Genomic DNA, 20,657 nt, shown 5'->3' with positions numbered 1-20,657 from the left:
GGGGGCGCCAAAATGAGGTTCATCCCCGCACTTATGCGACCCGACAGTCCCACGATTTGAAGCGATGCCTGTGTAATCTTGAGGTCTATGGACCTCAAGTCACATCAAAGTCGGAACCAAAGTAGTACATGGGGCAATATTCCTCCCACTGATACCAATGATGGGGCACTATTCCTCCCACGCTGTTTCTCTCTCTCTCTCTCTCTCTCTCTCAGTGACCCCGGAAATCGGGAGTGATGAGTTTTTTTTGTCACTTCTGGTTCCACCTCTTTGTTTACCTGGCCGTTAGCGGCCAGGAAAGCAGCTAATCTGTGTCTGATTGGCTACATTGAAGCTTTGTATAAAACAAATAATAATAATAACAAAAATTCAAAGTATCCCCGTCCCCACGCGCAAATGCAAACGCATACGTTACTCCCGCACGCATATGTAAACAGTGATCGCACCGCACATGTGAGGTATTGTCATGAACATCAGAATGAGAGCAATAATTCTAGCACCAGGCCTCCCCTGTAACTCTAAACTGGTAACCTGTTAAGGCGTTTAACCACTTAAACCCCATATTGCTGGTCAAAGACCAGGCCACTTTTTGCGATTCGGCACTGCGTCGCTTTAACTGACAATTGCGCGGTTGTGCGTCGTGGCTCCCAAACAAAATTGGCGTCCTTTTTTCCCCACAAATAGAGCTTTCTTTTGGTGGTATTTGATCACACTGATAAAACACTGATGGGGACACTCTGGTAAGACACTGACAGGGACACACTGATAGGCACTAATAGGCAGCATTGATAAGCGGCACTGTAGAGCACTGATAGGCGTGTCTCGTCACATTCGGCTCCCTGTCACAGATTACTCTGGAAGTGACGTCCGTCAGATTTACAAATACTGTATTTAAAGCGGGGGTTCACCCTTAGAGGGCACTTTTCCCCCTTAGATTCCTGCTCGTTATTACTAGGGGAATCGGCTATTTATTTAAAAATAGGTGCAGTACTTACCCGTTTACGAGACGCATCCTCTCCGTCGCTTCCGGGTATGGGCTTCGGGAATGGGCGTTCCTTCTTGATTGACAGGTTTCCGAGAGGCTTCCGACGGTCGCATCCATCGCGTCACGATTTTCCGAAAGAAGCCGAACGTCGGTGCGCAGGCGCAGTATAGACCCGCACCGACGTTCGGCTTCTTTCGGCTACGAGTGACGCGATGGATGCGACCGTCGGAAGCCTTTCGGAAGACTGTCAATCAAGAAGGAACGCCGGCTCCCGAAGACCCATACCCGGAAGCGACGGAAGAAGATGCAGCTCGAAAACGGGTAAGTACTGCACATATTTTAATATAAATAGCCGATTCCCCTAGACCGAACGAGCAGGAAGCTAAGGGGAGATTTTTTTATTTTTTTTAAATGGGTGAACTCCCGCTTTAAGCACATAAGCTCAGTTTTGTGTTGAAAATAACTGTGAAATCTAAAACTCCAGTGGGTGTAACAAGATGTCCGCTTGCCCCCTTCTCACTCTATCATTACTGTGCAGGAGTGTGGGGTGTAGCAAGATGGCGGCGACGGAACGTCACTTCCGGAGAAATCTGTGATGGGAAGCCGAATGTGAAGAGACAGTGGCATTGATAAGTGGCCCTGATGGGCACTGATAGGCAACACTGATAAGCGGCACTGATAATCAGGGCATTAATGCACACTGATTGGTGGCACTGAAAGGCAGCACTAATAGGCACCACTGGGGCTGCACTGATCATCAGGACACTGATCATCAGTGGCCTGATTATCAGTGTAGATGTCTCCTTTCACACTTGCCGGTTACCAGCTCTGCCTCTCCTCACGCTGTAACAGCATGAGGAAAGTAATGCCGATAACCGGCAAGTGTATTTGCATCATGATCAGCTGTGATTGGACACAGTTGATCACGTGGTAAAGGACCGCTGTGATTGCCACTTTACCCCAATCTGTGATCAGCTGTGTCTGAAAGACACAGCAATAACACAACGCGAGGAGTGGGCGTGCGCTTCTGGGAGGATGTCAATAGACGCCGTCCCTAAACTGGACGACCACGCTGTAACCGTAATTCGACTATAGCGCGGTAGTGAAGTAGTTAAACAAACTTAACTGAGATGTCACACAGATGTCTCAAAAGGTTCAATTGCCGGTCACATTGGGTGGGGCACAAAATGCCTTTCACTGTGCTGCGCTGATAAAAAGTACTACATGCAGACCTTTTTCTCAGCGCAGCGTATTAAACTGGGCACATAGGAGACGAGGCATTTTGACTTGTCCATGCGGTAGGACTGCGCTGGAATAGCTGCCCAACTCAGTCCCACCTTATCTGGTGTGAATATACCCTTATAAATGTCCTCTAAACGCATGTAAACAATGAGCCAGTGTGAATGAGGCCTAATTCCTCTCAGAGGAGACCTCTCCTGTGTGTAAATAACTTAAACGCAGGTGCGTTCTTGTGAATGTAAACATTCATAAAATGATTTGTTTTTACACAACATTCTCCCCGCCTGGTGTACAGAGCCGACGTCTTCAGCACACAGAATATTTGGCAATGTGCGGCTGAGAGGAGGGCGTAGAGGAGGAGGAGGAGGAGGACAGGAAGGGCTGGGAGGAGATCATCATATTTTACTCCACTGTACTGAAGAGAAGTTCATACAACCTATAAGTGACAGAGACCTGACTGGATCTCCGAGCGACCGTCACCATGCAACAGCCCAGCGTGCCCGTCCAGGTACCACACACCGCCTCATATTTGCACTTCTGGCAACCAAATAGGCCTTTGCTAATTTTTTTGTAATGTGCACTTGAAAAATGCCTTCTAGAAATGGTTACCGTAAGCATTCCTGAGGCAAAGTTTTGTTTTTATTTTATTAAATGTCAGCATAGCCATTCAAGGTGCAGTAACCCAGGGCAACCAGATTTCATCTTAATCCATTTATAGCTCTGAGCAATGCGAGTTACAGTTGTATGGCTGAACTCGCATTGGATTTGCACAAAAAAAAGTGCAGGGACTCCCCCCCCCGCACTAGAATCGGCGTGCATGGATCTTCTCACCTATGTGATCCGATTCCTGTGCGAGTTCACAGTTCGCACTGCGATCTGTGAACTAAACTGGGGGTGTCAATAACTTACACAAGTAAAATGCGGAAAATACAAAAACAGCAGAAAATTCTCGGTAGTATATTATACGAAAATAAAAAATATGTCATAAATAAAAATAGTGTACAGGGAAGTGTACAATCAAATGGCATAAAAGAGTCCAAGCTCAGGGGGTATATAAAAGAGAGTCCAAGGACAAATGGAGGAGAGTTGTTGCAGAGGGTCACATATACATTCTCAGGGCTGCCATCATGGGGGGAACAGAAACCATGTTCCAATACGGTGAAAAAAAAAGCAAGGGGAGAGGCGCCTCTAAGTGTAGACGTTGTAAAAACAATTTAATAATCAGGTTAGTACAGGCAACTCACATTTTGCGAGGTAAAAATAGGCATTGTAATCATCAAGTCAGTCTATCTGCTCCTTCTCCTGCTGGGGCGATGTGCTGCGTGAAAGCATCATTCACCGCTGAGAGATGGTAACAGCCGGCGGCGGTGGGGGAGCCTCAGAGCGAGGCCTGGAGTGTGGTGGATCAGAGCAGTTGAGGGGCAGTGACATCACTGGCATGCGACGCGTTTCCGAGCGGGTGTACTGTGTGTGTTTCGGCAGTTGCGCTCCTTTGTCAAGCTGTTTAGCTAAACCTAAACAGCTTGACAAAGGAGCGTTTTAAAGTTGTGCGTTTTTACCGCGTTCTTGCTACGATTTTGTACAGGTCACCAATGTAAACAGCAGAAAAACGCAGATAATCTGCCCCAAAGAAGCTTGTGTTCTTTTTAGAGCTTGAGCCTAGGTTCACACTACTGTGATGCGATGCACTGCGAATTTGATCCATTTTTTTTGCCCTGTGTGAAGTGCGAATTTGCCTTGAGCTTTGAGGTAGATAGGTGTGAATTTACCGTGATTTTACCGCAAATTTACCACGATTTTACCACAAATTTCAGGAGGCAGACAGTGAACAATTTGCAGAGATGTGAACTGTGTGCTGCAAGTTTATTGCAAGTTCAATTGAAGCCTATGAAGATAAAATTCACATTGCACGATAGAAATTCACATTGCATCCGCAGTTAACACACACAAAACCCTTTCTTTTTCTCGCACCAAATTCGCAAACGCATAGATGTGAACCAAAGCCATGGAATACTATGCTTTTTACATGACCTGTGAATCTGTGTGTTCCTAAACGCATCAAACCTGCTGTAAATTCATGTGAATCCAGGTTCAGGCGTTTGTCTGGCGTTTTGCTTTAGGTGACAAAACGCTCAGATGTGAACAGGTGCCATTGAAATGTATGGGATTTTTCTTGTTGGGCGTTTTTATTTAGGGCATTTTACGAGCTAAAAACGCTCAGGTGTGAATGCAGCCTGAATAAAATGGTTAGCATACAGTCCTGTTTACACCTTGCTTTTGCGTTGCTTTGGCTTTGCTTCAAAAATTATACCCCATGTCGCTTTAGTGGTGCTTTAAAGCGTCTTCAAAGCCTCCATAGAAGTCTATGGCAAAGCTCGCTTGAAGCTCCAATGAAGCCCCACTGAAGTCTCATTGAAGCCCCATCGTAGTCCCATTGAAGCCCCCTTGAAGTCTCATTGAAGCCCCCTTGAAGTCTCATTGAAGCCCCCTTGAAGTCTCATCGAAGCCCCCTTGAAGTCTCATCAAAGCCCCCTTGAAGTCTCATTGAAGCTCCACCGAAGTCTCATCGAAGCTTCACCGAAGTCTCATTGAAGCTCTACTGAAATCTCATCGAAGCACCAGGCAGAAGCAAGGTGTAAACAGGACTGTAAGCTAACCATTATATTTAGTGACAAGTGCGTTTGCCTGCACTGGATCGCATGGTACAATATGGCCATGCGATCCGGTTGCAGTGCTTTTCTGAAATTGGTGCATGCTTCTGCTGAGATAAAGACTTAGTAATTTATGACGCCACTAGCATCATACCCAAGGAAGTAGCTTTTTCAGATAACGTTTGGCAATGTCTCTTTCATCACACCTCCTCGGGCTGCAGAAAATGATGATATTACGTAAAGCAGAGCAAACAATCCTAGTGATGAACGGCATGCAATGACATTCTCTGCACAGATTGCTTTTTTGATACATGGGGAATAACGGCTTTAAAGAGACCTGATTTTTTTTTTTAAAGTCAGCAGCTACAAATACTGCAGCTGCTGACTTTTAAAATAAGGACACTAACCTGTCCGGGGCGCCCGCGTTGTCGGCACCCCGAAGCCGATCTATCCCTCGACTCTTGGGTGCTGCCGCCGCCATCCTCGGTACCTTGCAGCTTCACTTCCTGGTTCCCTACTGCGCTCGCGCAAATCGCGCTGGTCCCTGCTGTCTTCTGGGACCTGTATGTCTCCCAAAAGACAGCGGGGGGGGGACGGGGACAGAGGAGGCGCCGGACGTGGCATAGATAGCCGTGGGTAGGGTTGCCACCTCATCCCTTTAAAACTGAACACACTTTAATTATATAGGTTCTGTGGCTGATTAAAGTGGTAATTAAACTCACTTAGTACCTTATCTGCTTTAAATTAGCCTTAAAACCTGTGTAATTCATATGTGTTCGGGTTTAAAGGGATGAGGTGGCAACCCCAGCCGCAGGTGGCTCGCCTATCTATGCCTGAAAGTGGGAGCAAATACCTGAATTACACAGGTATCTGCTCCCCCTCCCCTGAAAGGTGCCAAAAGTGATACCGGAGGGGGAGGGGGATTCTAAAAAGCGGAAGTTTCATTTTTGGGTAGAACTCCGCTTTAAGAAATGTTATGCACATTATTTGCTTGTAGAGTCTTCCCTTGTGTAGACATTCAAAAATGCCCTGAAACTTCTGCTAGGTGACACCATCATGGATGTGATGTCAGAAGACTCAGAGCTGTCACTTAACCACTTTAGGCTCCATTCACACCTAGGCGTAGGGCGTACAGGCGTTTTTACAGGCGATTTTTACCGACGTTTTTGTCGCGCGTATATGCGCGTTTGCGCGCGTATGCGCGCGTTTTCGCACAGTGGTGTTCGACGTTTTTGTACTTTGTCTTTTTCCATATTAGCCAATAAGAAAAATGATCATCCCTGACATCACTTGTTGCTCTCCTAGGAATTTTTTATTCCTCTTCCTGGGATTTCAGCAACACAGGCGTCAAAACGCTTGTACAAGCGCGTGTTTACACGCAATACGCGCGTATCAGGCGTTTTACATTGACTTCAATGTAAAAAAAAACGCTCAAATACGCGCATATCGCGCGCTAGGAGCGACAAAAAAGGATCCGGAACTTTTTTGAGCTACAGGCTACAGGCGTTTAGATGTGAACCATCCCCATTGCCTTTCATTACTTTTCGTCCCTCTGGCGTTTGTGCGCGTCGCGCTACAGGCGTAAAAACGCCTAGGTGTGAATGGAGCCTAAGGACCGGACCAATATGCTGCTAAATGACCCAAGGGGTTTTTACAATTCGGCACTGCGTCGCTTTAACAGACAATTGCGCGGTCGTGCGACGTGGCTCCCAAACAAAATTGGCGTCCTTTTTTCCCCACAAATAGAGCTTTCTTTTGGTGGCATTTGATCACCTCTGCGGTTTTTATTTTTTGCGCTATAAACAAAAATAGAGCGACAATTTTGAAAAAAATGCAATATTTTTTACTTTTTGCTATAATAAATATCCCCCAAAAACATATATAAAGTTATATTTTTTCCTCAGTTTAGGCCGATACGTATTCTTCTACCTATTTTTGGTAAAAAAAATCGCAATAAGCGTTTATCGATTGGTTTGCGCAAAATTTATAGCGTTTACAAAATAGGGGATAGTTTTATTATTATTTTTTTTTCACTACTAATGGCGGCGATCAGCGATTTTTTTCGTGACTGCGACATTATGGCGGACACTTTGGACAATTTTGACACATTTTTGGGACCATTGTCATTTTCACAGCAAAAAATGCATTTAAATTGCATTGTTTATTGTGAAAATGACAGTTGCAGTTTGGGAGTTAACCACAGGGGGCGCTGAAGGAGTTAGGGTTCACCTAGTGTGTGTTTACAACTGTAGGGGGGTGTGGCTGTAGGTCTGACGTCATCGATCGAGTCTCCCTATAAAAGGGATCACTCGATCGATGCAGCCGCCACAGTGAAGCACGGGGAAGCCGTGTTTACATACGGCTCTCCCCGTTCTTCAGCTCTGGGGAGCGATCGCGAGGGGGCGGCTAGAAACGAATAGCCACGCCCTCGTCCCGGATCGCTCCTGAAGCCACGGGAACCGCCGCATGTACGGGGGGGGGGGGGGGTCCCGATCGGACCCCCGACCCACGTTTAGGCAGGGACGTACAGGTACGCCAATGTGCCTGTCCGTGCCATTCTGCCGATGTAAATGTACATGCGGCGGTCCGGAAGTGGTTAAGTGACCCTCTATAGCAGAGGTCTTCAAATTTTTCAGACAAAGGGTCAGTTTACTTTCCTTCAGACTTTAGGGGGGCTGGTTTGTGGCCAGTTGGGGTAGAAAATACACCAGGCCCAGCATCAGTGAGAATAAACACAGCCCCAGTGTTGGTGGTCAGGGGGAGAAGTGCCTCATCAATCGTGCCCCACTGTTATTGTCAGTTGGAGGAATAGTGCCTCATATAATTGGGAGCAAAAGTGCCCCAAGGGCCAAATGAAGGCTAGCAAAGGGCCGCATCCGGCCCTCGGGCCACCGTTGGGAGATTCCTGCTCTATAGCAGCTGTTCACAAAATCTTAGCCTCTGAGGATCCTTAGAAATTATTGTCAGTAATAATCATAAACTTAAAAATAAGTAAATAATTATAGCCATTGGAGGTGAGGGGAAAAGATTCTCCCTCACATTGGTGGCTAATCGAGAAGGGCCCTCTTACATTGGTGGTCATGGTAATGCTCTCTTACATTGGCAGCCAGTAGGATACGGGCCCCCTTAATATTGATTGTCGTAGAGAGAAGGACCCTTTAAGGTTGGTGGTCATGATAGTGCCCCCTTACACTGGTAATTGGTATGAGACGGGCACCCTTGGTGGCCAGCGTGAAAAGGACTACTTATCTTTGGTGGTTATGCTACCTTACATTTGTATACAGTCGGAGACAGGACCCCTTACTTTGGTGGCCAGTGAGAGAAGGACCTCTTAAAGTGGTTGTAAGCCTCAGACATGAAATATGAACAAAGCATATCCCTCTATAGTGTGTGCTTGTCTCAATACAGAGCAGTGTCATTTATTTCTGCTGCTTCATTCCTGTGCTTTCAGCATGAGTCACTTCTGACAAGTTTTCCTGACACCAACAGAAAAAAGGTTAAAGAGGAGGGAGCTGCAGCATACAGCCTGTGATTGACAGTCCCAGCTTTGTTCCTGAGTGCTGTGTAAAGGGGTGTCTTTCCCATCCAATCAGCTCCCAGATCTCTCCTTACTGAGCTCTGCAGAGTGTAACATCAGCTCTCCGTAGGACAAGGTCCCTCTTGCATTGGTTATCAGTGAGAGAAGTACCCCTAACATTGGTGGTCATGGTAGTGCTCCCTTACATTGGTAATCAATTGATGGGCACAGTAGCGGCAATTGATGGGCACACTGGCAGAAATTGATGGGCACAGTGGCAGCAATTGATGGGCACAGTGGCAGCAATTGATGGGCACACTGGCAGCAATTGATGGGTACAGTGGCTGCATTTGATGGCACAGTGGCGGCAATTGATGGCACAGTGGCTGCATTTGATGGGTACAGTGGCTGCGTTTGATGGGTACATTGGCTGCGCTTGATGGGCACACTGGCAGCAATTGATGGGCACACTGGCAGCAATTGATGGGCACACTGGCAGCAATTGATGGGTACAGTGGCTGTGTTTGATGGGTACATTGGCTGCGCTTGATGGGCACACTGGCAGCAATTGATGGGCACACTGGCAGCAATTGATGGGCACACTGGCAGCAATTGATGGGTACAGTGGCTGTGTTTGATGGCACAGTGGTGGCAATTGATGGGCACACTGGCAGCAATTGATGGGCACACTGGCAGCAATTGATGGGCACACTGGCAGCAATTGATGGGTACAGTGGCTGTGTTTGATGGCACAGTGGTGGCAATTGATGGGCACACTGGCAGCAATTGATGGGCACACTGGCAGCAATTGATGGGCACACTGGCAGCAATTGATGGGTACAGTGGCTGCGTTTGATGGGTACATTGGCTGCGCTTGATGGGCACACTGGCAGCAATTGATGGGCACACTGGCAGCAATTGATGGGCACACTGGCAGCAATTGATGGGTACAGTGGCTGTGTTTGATGGCACAGTGGTGGCAATTGATGGGCACACTGGCAGCAATTGATGGGTACAGTGGCTGCGTTTGATGGGTACATTGGCTGCGCTTGATGGGCACACTGGCAGCAATTGATGGGCACACTGGCAGCAATTGATGGGCACACTGGCAGCAATTGATGGGTACAGTGGCTGTGTTTGATTGCACAGTGGTGGCAATTGATGGGCACACTGGCAGCAATTGATGGGTACAGTGGCTGCGTTTGATGGGCTTAGTGGCTGTGTTTGATGGGCACAGTGGTTGTGTTTGATGGGTACAGTGGCTGCACTTGATGGGCACAGTGGCTGCAATTGATGTGAGTTTGTTTTCGCCCCCCCAAAAATTTTGAGCACCAGCCGCCACTGCTCTGGAGGAACCCGAGGGCTCCACAGAACCCTGCTTGAGAAAGGCAACTCTATAGCATTGTAAATAACAAACAATATTCAGGGCAGATATACAATATAAAGAAGAATAATAATATAGTATTTGGGAGCTACAACAGGTTATGTGGCGAGCTGAATGGAGAGGCAGAGGAGCTGGGCCAGCACAGACAGTAATTAGATACTCCCAGAAAAGCATAAAACTATGACATGGCAGGAGGGAAGGGGCTTTGCTAGGGAATGGACTCTCTCTCTCTCTCGAATTTTCTAACACGTTCAGGGGTACATTGCCAGTGTATAAATTTTTTTATGGAAATTAAAATCCCTGCAAGTAAACATTTAAAATATTTGATATTTCTGTGTTTTTTCCGGCAAGTTTTTAAGCTTGTGACAGGGTCTCTTCAAAGTGCGCTTATTGATTTGCTGTTCATTGTTGTAGGTTCACATTCCTCTCATAACTCACACAGGCGGGAACATGTGGTGATACTGTATAGACCTGGATGTGAGTCACAAGTGGTGAAGCTCTGCTGCGCCTGCAGCCTTTCTGTCTAATATCACTGATGGGTTTGATACGGGCGATGCAGACACTTCTTTCAGCTGTCACTTGGGCTTCTGATGGAGACTGCAAGTGGACATTTCAACACACAGTGACGGCATGGATGGGCCGCTGTTGTCACCATCAGGAAACAGACCTTGAGAAACACCATGCTGTTATCTTTGAAGTACAAGTAGACAGGACATGGCCGCAAAGAAGCTGCAGTAGAGCAGCAGCACTAATATGCAACAAAGGCTGAAAAAAATTATAATTACCGTATATACTCGAGTATAAGCCGACCCGAATATAACCTGAGGCACCCAATTTTACCACAAAAAAATGTGAAAACGTATTGGTTTGGATTCAGATAGAGATACGACGGCGTATCTCCTGATACGCCGTCGTATCTCTGAGTTCCGTCCGTCGTATCTATGCGGCTGATTCATAGAATCAGGTTCTGCATAGATCTCCCTAAGATCCGACGGGTGTAAGTGACTTCGTCGGATCTTAGGCTGCAATTCCAGGCCGGCCGCTAGGTGGCGTTTCGTTTTTTGGAATATGCAAATGAGCAGTTCCGCCGATTCAGAAATGAACGCCCGCCCGTCCCTTTTTTTTTACGTCGTTTGCGTTCGGCTTTTTCCGGCGGATAGTTACCCCTGCTATATGCGGCGTATCCTATGTTAAGTATGGCCGTCGTTCCCGCGCCGAGTTTTGAATTTTTTACGCCGTTTGCGTAAGTCGTTCGCGAATACGGATGGACGTAATTTACGTACACATCGAAACCAATGATGTCCTAGCGACGTCATTTGGAACAATGCACGCTGGAAAATTTAGCCGGCGGCGCATGCGCCGTACGATCGGCGCGGGGACGCGCCTGATTTAAATAGTAAACTCCCCTTAGCCGCGGAATTTGAATTCCGCCGGGGGATTTACGATCCGCCGGCGCAACTTTAGAGGCAAGTGCTTTCTGAATACAGCACTTGTTTCCTTGTTTTCCTAAATACAATTTAATGAATAAAAAAAACAAAAAAAAAAACATAATATATACCCCATTTACAATGTAAGTTCTGTGTGCATCTGCAATAGTTATATCATTGGTGGCTGACCAATAGCTGATGAGGAGTGTTGGGGGACCAGTAGGAAACAGGAGCAGATGATGGGGGCATTGGACAGAACCACAACTGGAGTTTGGACCTGTAAGCTCTGGAGGATAGCACACCGGAGCCCCCCACCCCCATGACGAAAAAAGTATAACAAATACTGACCCATGAGGGATATCAAATGCATTAGGTTTGTATGTTCTTGCTGACTGAACATGTGTGTTATGGGTACTGTTTCCTCCAAGGGAATGGACGTACGCTCAAGTAGGTAGATTCACAAAGAGTTAGGCCGGCTTATCAGTAGATAAGCCGACCTAACTCTGAATCTACGCCGGCGTTTGTTTAAGTGTATTCTCAAACAGAGATACACTTAAACAAAGCTAAGATAGGCCGGCTTGCGCCGTTCTATCTTAGCTTGCAATGTTTCTGTTGGCTGCTAGATGGCGCTTCCATTGCGGCCGGCGTAGATTATGTAAATTAGGGGATACGCCGATTCACGAACGTATGCCAGGCCTACACCGTCGCATTACGTAGTTTCCGTAAGGGATAGGCCGCCGAAATGAGGTGGAATAACAATGTGAAGTATGGCCGCCGTTCCCGCCGCGAGGTTCGAATTTTTTACGCCGTTTGCGCAAGTCGTCCGCGAATCGGGATTTACGTCGTTTACGTACACATCGAAATCAATAGGCCCGTACGGCGTACTTAGCCGCAATGCGCACTGGGAAATGTAGTCGCCCGGCACATGCGCAGTGTCCAAAAACGTCAAAAAACGTGAGGTCAAGCCTCATTTCAATACAACACGCCCCCCTCCTAGTCATTTGAATTAGGCGCCCTTACGCCCGCTCGTTTGAGGCTAAGCCGCCGTAGATTTGCAGGTAAGTGGTTGGAAAATCACTACTAGCCTAACTAATTTACGGCGGTGTAGCCTAAACAGGCTAGGCTGCGCCGTCCTAAATGTAATCCTATGTACGTGAATCTACCTAAAGGTGTTGAGTATCAGGAACAGTTTGGAGGAACAAGCTGCCCATTTGAGCAATGCAAGTTCTGTGGAGCAATGTAAAGAGATCTGACGCGGTGGTCATCTAGGAGATGGTTGCACCACTTCCCATTTTACTTTCTGCCAGTTGGGCAAGATTCTTGATGAAACAGAGTGCGTGTGAGGCCTCGTACACACGACCGAGAATCTCGTCAGGAACAACCTGTCGTTTTCCCTGACGAGATTCTTTGCAAGAAACTCTTGCCGCCGGAGCGTACTGACTTTCATTTCAAAAGAACCGCGGTTCTCTTGAAAGGAAAGAACGCAGTGACGTCATCGCGTACGACGAGCATGCGCTTGTCACATTCGATGCCGTCGCCGCCATCTTGCTGCACCCTACCTATGCCGTGGAGGCTACCGCGCATGCGTCAAAAGTCATTTCGAGCATGCGCGGGTTTCCACGGCGACAGGTAAGTATACACACTCTCGGGTTTCTCGTCTGGAAACAGGCAAACGAGAATCTCGACGAGAAAAAATAGAGCAGGTTCTCTTTTTTTCTCGGCGAGATTCTGGCCAGATTTCCAGACGAGAAACCTGAAACCGTCTGTATGCACGTCTTTGCAAGGCAAGCTTGCCAGGAGTCCTGTCAGGAAAACCAACGTTTTTTTTCCTGACGGGATTCCCGGCCGTGTGTACAGGGCTTAAGGGTAGACTAGAACACCCACGTGCGCACACATGCACCATACAAGCAAGCCTTCGGGATTATAAGGACAGATTGGTAATGAGTTTCTTTGGGTTTTGCAACCCTCCTATCCAGGTGCTATGGGTGACTAATAGGTGGATTCAGAAAGACTTAAGTCTGAATTTGCGCCGGCGCTAATTTAAGCGTATTCTGGAAACCAGATACGCTTAAATTAGGCTCAGATACGAGCGGCGTAAGTGTCTTACACCGTCGTATCCTAAAGTGTAATTTTTAGGCTGACCGCTAGGTGGCGCTTCAATTGCGGTCGGTGTAGAATATGTAAATCAGTAGATACACCTATTCACAAACGTACGCCCGGCCGACGCAGTACAGATCTGCCGTTTACGTAACGCATTATCAGGCCTAAAGTTATTCCATCAAATAGCTGGAATAGTAATGTTAAGTATGGCCGTCGTTCCCGCGTTGAAATTCGGAAATTTTACGTTGTTTGCATAAGTCGTCCGTGAATAGGAATTTACGTCATTTACGTCCACGTCAAAACCAATAGGACAGTGCGGCGTACTTTGCCGCAATGCACACTGGGATATGTAGGCGGACGGCGCATGCGCCATTCGTAAAATACGTCAATCACGTAAGGTCACCCCCTATTACCATAAAACACGCCCCCTCAGCTAAATTTGAATTAGGCGCCATTACGCCCGCCCGATTCACGCTACGCCGCCGTAACTTAGCAGGCAAGTACTTTGTGAATCATGTACTTGCCTCGCTAACTTACGGCGGCGTAGTGTAAACACGATACACTACGCCGCCGCAACGATGCGCCTGCCTACCTGAATCTAGCTATAACTGTGAACACTCAGCAGTGATAAGCTTTGTGTATTTTTCTAGGAGCCCGTGACTACCAGGAGATTTCAGAAGCTGTTCATTAGCCACACAGGTGCCACGGGTGAGCAGCTACTGAACCAGGTTAGGAGCCACTAATATGAAATCACCAAGCATGGGCTTTATATCTGGACACACAAGCCATTTTCTAATCTACTGTGAATACAAAATTACATTTCCATTTCAATCTACAGCTGATTATGATTTTCTATACCTTTCAAATGTCTCAATTCTGTAATCATGGAAGAAATACTCAGAGTTCTCACCCCCCTGCTCCTGTAATGCTGGCCATACACTATACGAAAAATAGGCCGAAATTCGGTCATTTAGACAGTTTGTTCGTTTTTTGGCCAGTTAACCGGTTAAGCCCCGGACCTTTAGGCAGCTAAATGCCCAAGCCAGGTTTTGCGATTCGGCACTGCGTCGCTTTAACAGACAATTGCGCGGTCGTGCGACGTGGCTCCCAAACAAAATTGGCGTCCTTTTTTCCCCACAAATAGAGCTTTCTTTTGGTGGTATTTGATCACCTCTGCGGTTTTTATTTTTTGCGCTATAAACAAAAATAGAGCGTCAATTTTTAAAAAAATGCAATATTTTTTACTTTTTGCTGTAATAAATATCCCACAAAAACATATATAACATTTTTTTTCCCTCAGTTTAGGCCGATACTTATTCTTCTACATATTTTTGGTAAAAAAATCGCAATAAGCGTTTATCGATTGGTTTGCGCAAATATTAGAGCGTTTACAAAATAGGGGATATTTTTATTGCATTTTTATTAATTATTTTTTTTTACTACTAATGGCGGCGATCAGCGATTTTTTTTTGTGACTGCGACATTATGGCGGACACTTCGGACAATTTTGACACATTTTTGGGACCATTGTCATTTTCACAGCAAAAAATGCATTTAAATTGCATTCTTTAGTGTGAAAATGACAGTTGCAGTTTGGGAGTTAACCACAAGGGGGCGCTGAAGGAGTTAGGGTTCACCTAGTGTGTGTTTACAACTATAGGGGGGTGTGGCTGTAGGTCTGACGTCATCGATCGTGTCTCCCTATAAAAGGGATCACTCGATCGATGCAGCCGACACAGTGAAGCACGGGGAAAGCCGTGTTTACATACGGCTCTCCCCGTTCTTCAGCTCCGGGGAGCGATCGCGAGGGGGCGGCTAAAAAGGAATAGCAGCGCCCTCGTCCCGGATCGCTCCCTGTGGGTTTCCGACCGCTGCATGTACCAGGGGGGGTCCCGATCGGACCCCCGACCCACGAAAAGGCGGGGACGTACATGTACGCCCATATGCCTGTACGTGCCATTCTGTGGACGTATATGTACAAGCGGCGGTCGGCAACCGGTTAATGGGCACAAAATCGATAAACGTTTGGATGTTTTTGAGCCAAAAAAAATGAAAGACAAGTTTGGAATTTTTCTACCAAACGAACGATAATTTGAAAGATTAATATGTTTCCCGTCTGAACTGTCTGCACTAGGTATATGTAAAAAAACAAACAGAAAATGTATTTATTTATGTCCACTGAACGATTTGTCGGTCATTACATGATGCCACCATCGTTTGCGCTCACGACCGTATGTTCGTTTTTCGAAAAATGGATTCGGCCGATTTTTCATATAGCGTAGGGCCAGCATAAAAGGGTCTCACTGCTTTTTCCCAGGAAGTATGCACAAAGATTTGGGTAAAATTTGCACCCCCATTTATTACATTTTTATTGCATTATTGCAAGTATTTCTTTGGTGAAATACTTGTCTTTTTCTTTTTTTCTTCTCTGTAAGTTTGCTTTACAAACCAGAAACTGTTTCTCCCGCTAGTCGCTTGTTCTGAATATGCATTCCTGGTGTGATCAGTTGTGGGTTGGGCTCTTCTTATACTTCCTTTGTCTTGTTTTATGCAGCTATACAAATGTGCTTATATTCCTTTGTAACACAGACTAAGAGCATGACAGGTGAGGCCGGTGCTAATATATGGAATAATTAAAAATGTATGTCAAACCTAAAACTATATTCAAGTATGTTTGCAATTATGTTTCATGGTTTTCTTAAGAAATAGTCTTTGTAAAACTGTGTCAAAATTTCTAACCAGGAGATTCCATGTTACATCAAATTGGGCCACCCGTCAGATTTCGTAACAGAAGTGACGTTCTGTCGACACCATCTTGGTACACCCCACAATCAGCCACATTAAGCCTACAGTCTGAAGTCGCCAAGTGGACATCTTTTTACACCCACCGAAATCTTGCATTTCACACTTATTTTTACCACTAAACTGAGCTTATATCATGAAATATATAGGTAGATTCAGTAAGAGTTAGGCCGGCTTTTCAGTAGAGAAGCCGACCTAACTCAGAATCTACGCCGACCTATATTTAAGCGTATGCTCAAACAGAGATACGTTTAAACATATCTAAGATACGACGGCTTGCGCCGTCCTATCTTAGATTGCAATATTTAGGATTGCCACTAGGTGGCGCTTCCATTGCGGTCGGCGTAGAATATGTAAATCAGTAGATACGCCGATTCACGAAAGTACGCCTGGCCGCCGCAGTACTTTTACACCGTTTCCGTAAGCCATTATCAGGCCTAAAGTTATTCCATCTATTAGATGGAATAGCAATGTTAAAGTATGGCCGCCGTTCCTGCATCGAGATTCGAAATTTTTACGTCGTTTGCATAAGTCGTCCGCAAATAGCGATTTACGTAGTTTACGTCCACGTCGAAATCAATAGGCCAGTGCGGCGTACTTAGCCACAATGCACACTGGGAAATGCAGGCGCCCGGCACATGCGCAGTTCGAAACAAACGTAAAAAACGTAAGGTCAAGCACTATTAACATAAAACACGCCCCCCTCTAACACATTTGAATTAGGCGCCCTTACGCCCGCCGCTTTAGGCTACGCCGCCGTAACTTAGCAGGCAAGTACATTGTGAATCATGTACTTGCTTCGCTAACTTACAACAAAGTTGTGGCAATGTTACTGAATCTACCTATTAGTACTTAGAAGTCCGTGACACTGTTTTGCTGTTGACTTTAAAAAGCAGCGGCAAGCCTGCTGATCTCACATGTTTGCTAATCTGACAGAAGACCGCTGCTTTTACAATTAAATAACAAAACAATGTCACAGACTTCTAAATACTGTATTTCACGATATATACTCAGTTTAGTGTGAAATGCAAGATTTCGGTGGGTGAAAAAAGATGTCCTCTTGGCGACTTCAGACTGTAGGCTTGGTGTGGCTATGTGCGGGTGTACTAAGATGGCCTTGACGGAATGTTACTTCCGTTACACGATTTTCATGGGTCGCCTAATCTGACGGAACACCTGCCCTTTGCCGGTTGACAACGCTATACCACTGCCTTGCAAATTAGCAGCAGCGTTGTCAGCCTGCTCCATGAGCAGGGGCGGACTGATAACTCATGGGGCCCCTGGCAACAGAAGATTATGGGGCCCCTTGGCTTACAGATGGCCACCATGCCAGGAGGCAGTGCAGAGGCGGGTCAGCTAAAATCTCGGGATTTTCACATCAAAAGCATGTCGGTTTCGTACATATCATACTGTCCCTTGTTTTACTGAGCCTGGCAACTCTGATGGGGCCCCCTAGTGGCATGGGGCCCTCGTTCTGACTCTCCTGTAGTCCAAGGGAGGGGGCGAGCACGACACTCCACACTAGGGAGAAAGCCTTGCATTACTGTGTGGAGTTACAGACAGAAGAACAGGAAGTGAGGATTTCTCAGAAGAAATAAGGACATTTAAAAGCAAAATGGAAGGATGAGGTAAGTGAAGGAGGACTGCACTAAGGTAAAGGAAGCTATTTAGGAAAAAAAATTGTACCTTTACAACCCCTTTAAGGAGCTTACAATCTAAGGTCCCTAACTCACATTCATACATACACGAACCAGGGCCAATTTAGACAGGAGCCAAAAACCCTCAAAGCATTGGGAGGAATATGGGAGGAAAACGGGGGACCTGGAGGAAACCCACACAGGCACAGGGAGAACATGCAAGGCAGGTAGTAGTACAAAATCTTTGAACATATGTTGCAGCATCTAAATTTGAACTTGAACTAATTGGAGATTTTGAAAAGCTGACCTAATGTCCCTTTTTGTTATCAATTTCTCTGTAGGAAAATACTGTCCTCACCACCGGGGCCGGAGTTCCCATTGGTGACAAACTTAACGTCCTTACGGCCGGCCCTCGGGGGCCACTGTTGATGCAGGATGTGGTGTTCATTGATGAGATGGCGCATTTTGGCCGGGAGAGGATCCCTGAGCGAGTGGTACACGCTAAAGGAGCAGGTGAGATATTGTACCACGGACCCTAAGATCAGCCTCTCTATTCCAGTTGTCTGGATTGGAGAGTGTAACGGTCACCACCGTTTACGACATTCCATTCCACCAACCCACGACAGCTTATCTGACACTCCACAATCTAGCAGACACGATCCATCCCATTCCCCAAATAACCGAGACACAAGCTCTAGTTACTGGTTTCAAAATGTATGAATGACTTTAATGGTTCCTTAGCTTTCTTATATACAGTACAGCATGTTAAAGTTAATCACAGGGACAAAGAACTCTCCACCCACACAGCACACAATGGGGGGGCTTCAATACACCTTCTCTTAGACAATGACATCCAGTTGAGCTAATCATTAGTCATCTCCCAGACGTCCCTTCTCCGCAATTAGAGGAGGTAATTACTACAGCTTGATAAGTCACATTCCACATACAAAACAGTGTCATTAGCATCACACAATGAAAGGTCTTAGGAGCAGACGTACTTAGTTAGCATCTCAACAGCCTAGGTTAAGCATTGAAGAAGACACTCTTATTGACCGGTTGGGGGTCAGCATGAAATCAAACTGTAACATGTCCAGATCTCCTGCAATACATGAATTATCAGTAATGTCCCATCTCATGTAATTTATAATTAATATTTCTCAGTCACCCTATGCCCAAAAGGGGCACAGGGTAACCCTAGACTCAAGAGTCATTAGTGACGCTGGCACAGGAGTACCCCCCATCCTTCCAAAGTCTCTGGGTGTCACGGCCCATTCTGTTACAGAGAGTGTGGGCATGAAGCTGTATATACAAAGATGCTTGTGTTCTATTACAATACAGATGTATATGATAGCTATGGGCACAGCTCATATCCAACCCCAAGAAGAAGAGAAGGGGCAAATTGGATGCTGTAATAGTAGCTAGTTATATGGGGGACACTACTCACTACCTTTGTTCCTAGGCTAGAAGAGTAGCTTCTTGGAGATACAGTATGTAGTCTGGTTACTCCCCATATAAATTTCAAAAAGGAGCGTTGTAGTAGCCCTAGTGTATTAAACCGGGACAGTTACAATTAGCAGTCTGAAAGGGTAAAGAATTTGTGGGAGGGGGGTAATTAGTGCTGCTGTAATTCTTCCTAGCCTCAATATCCGATAACACTTCCATGATTCTAATATTACTGTATATACTCGAGTATAAACTGAGGTAGCTAATTTTACCACAAAAAACTGGGAAAGCTTATTGACTCGAGTATAAGCCTAGGGTGGGATTGCAGCAGCTACTGTAAGTGGAAAAGAGGGTCAACAATGCCCATTTGCACGCCTCACTGTGCCCATTTCAACCTCACTGTGCCCAACCTCACTGTGCCCATTGCAACCTCACTGTGCCCAACCTCACTGTGCCTATTGCAGCCTCACTGTGCTCGAGTCAGTGTACCTGAAATTATTGACAGGCTGCGGGCATCCATTCATTGTTTAAAAGTCACGGTCTCCTCCTAGTCCTTTTCGTGATAGGCGTTTCTCAGCAGACACAGTTCCGCCTATCATGGACGTTCTCTCATCCTCGGACTCAGTTTCCGAGCAGACAGTGTTCCCCGGGTACATCCCACTCTCTGGAAGCATCCAGCCTCAGTTTTAATCTGCCTAGCGTCAGGAGAGCATGGCCTTTCTGGAGCCCATGTGCTCTGGAGATTTTTTTTCGCCTTTATTTGTTTTTGTTCCTGCATTTTTGGATCCTGGGATTGAAGTTTCCTCCGTTGAGGAACTCTGGTTTGTTTGGGGTGAAGCTTGGTTTTCTGTGTTTTTTCCCATCCCTCATGGACGGATACAGCACCCACCCCTCCTTTGTTTGTACTGCTTGTCTACGAACTGAGGCTGGATGCTTCCAGAGAGTGGAATGTACCAACTTCCTCTACCCTAAGTGCACACCATGGCACGATGGAGTTCTTTAGAATGATAATGTTGAAAAATTTGGACATTTGCAGAAACTACATAGGGCCAGATCCACAGAGAGAGTACACCGACGTATCTACTGATACGCCGGCGTACTTTCAAATTTCCTGCGTCGTATCTTTAGTTTGAATCCTCAAACCAAGATACAACGACATCTGGGTTAGATCCGACAGGTATACGTCCTCGTACGCCTTCGGATCTTAGATGCAATACTTCGGCGTCCGCTGGGTGGAGTTTGCGTCTTTTCCCGCGTCGGGAATGCAAATTAGCTATTTCCGACGATCCACGAACGTACGCGCGGCCGTCGCATTCTTTTACGTTGTCTGTAGTTGGCTTTTTCCGGCGTATAGTTAAAGCTGGTGTTTTGTGGCGTATAGTTAGACTTGCCATGTTAAGTATGGCCGTCGTTCCCGCATTTAATTTTAATTTTTGCGTAAGTCATCTGTGAATCGGGATGTAAAAAAAAAT

At 46.3% G+C, this 20,657-nt stretch overlaps 1 protein-coding gene across 2 annotated transcripts in view; it reads left to right on the top strand.

The window, feature by feature from the left end:
* The first annotated feature begins 2,624 nt into the window (after positions 1 to 2,624).
* LOC120917081 (catalase-like) overlaps positions 2,625 to 20,657 on the top strand; it is a 70,080-nt gene continuing 52,047 nt past the window's right edge. The window contains exons 1-3 of one of the 2 annotated variants that reach the window (XM_040328093.1): positions 2,625 to 2,732; positions 13,954 to 14,031; positions 18,084 to 18,255. In XM_040328093.1, the coding sequence (XP_040184027.1) occupies positions 2,706 to 2,732; positions 13,954 to 14,031; positions 18,084 to 18,255 (277 nt within the window). In that variant the 5' untranslated portion in view covers positions 2,625 to 2,705. The remainder of the gene's footprint in view (positions 2,733 to 13,953; positions 14,032 to 18,083; positions 18,256 to 20,657) is intronic. The other variant, XM_040328094.1, reaches the window with a different exon arrangement.

Source organism: Rana temporaria, chromosome 11, assembly GCF_905171775.1.
Source record: "Rana temporaria chromosome 11, aRanTem1.1, whole genome shotgun sequence".
Lineage (NCBI taxonomy): Eukaryota > Metazoa > Chordata > Amphibia > Anura > Ranidae > Rana > Rana temporaria.
This window is presented reverse-complemented; position numbering and strand designations above follow the sequence as displayed.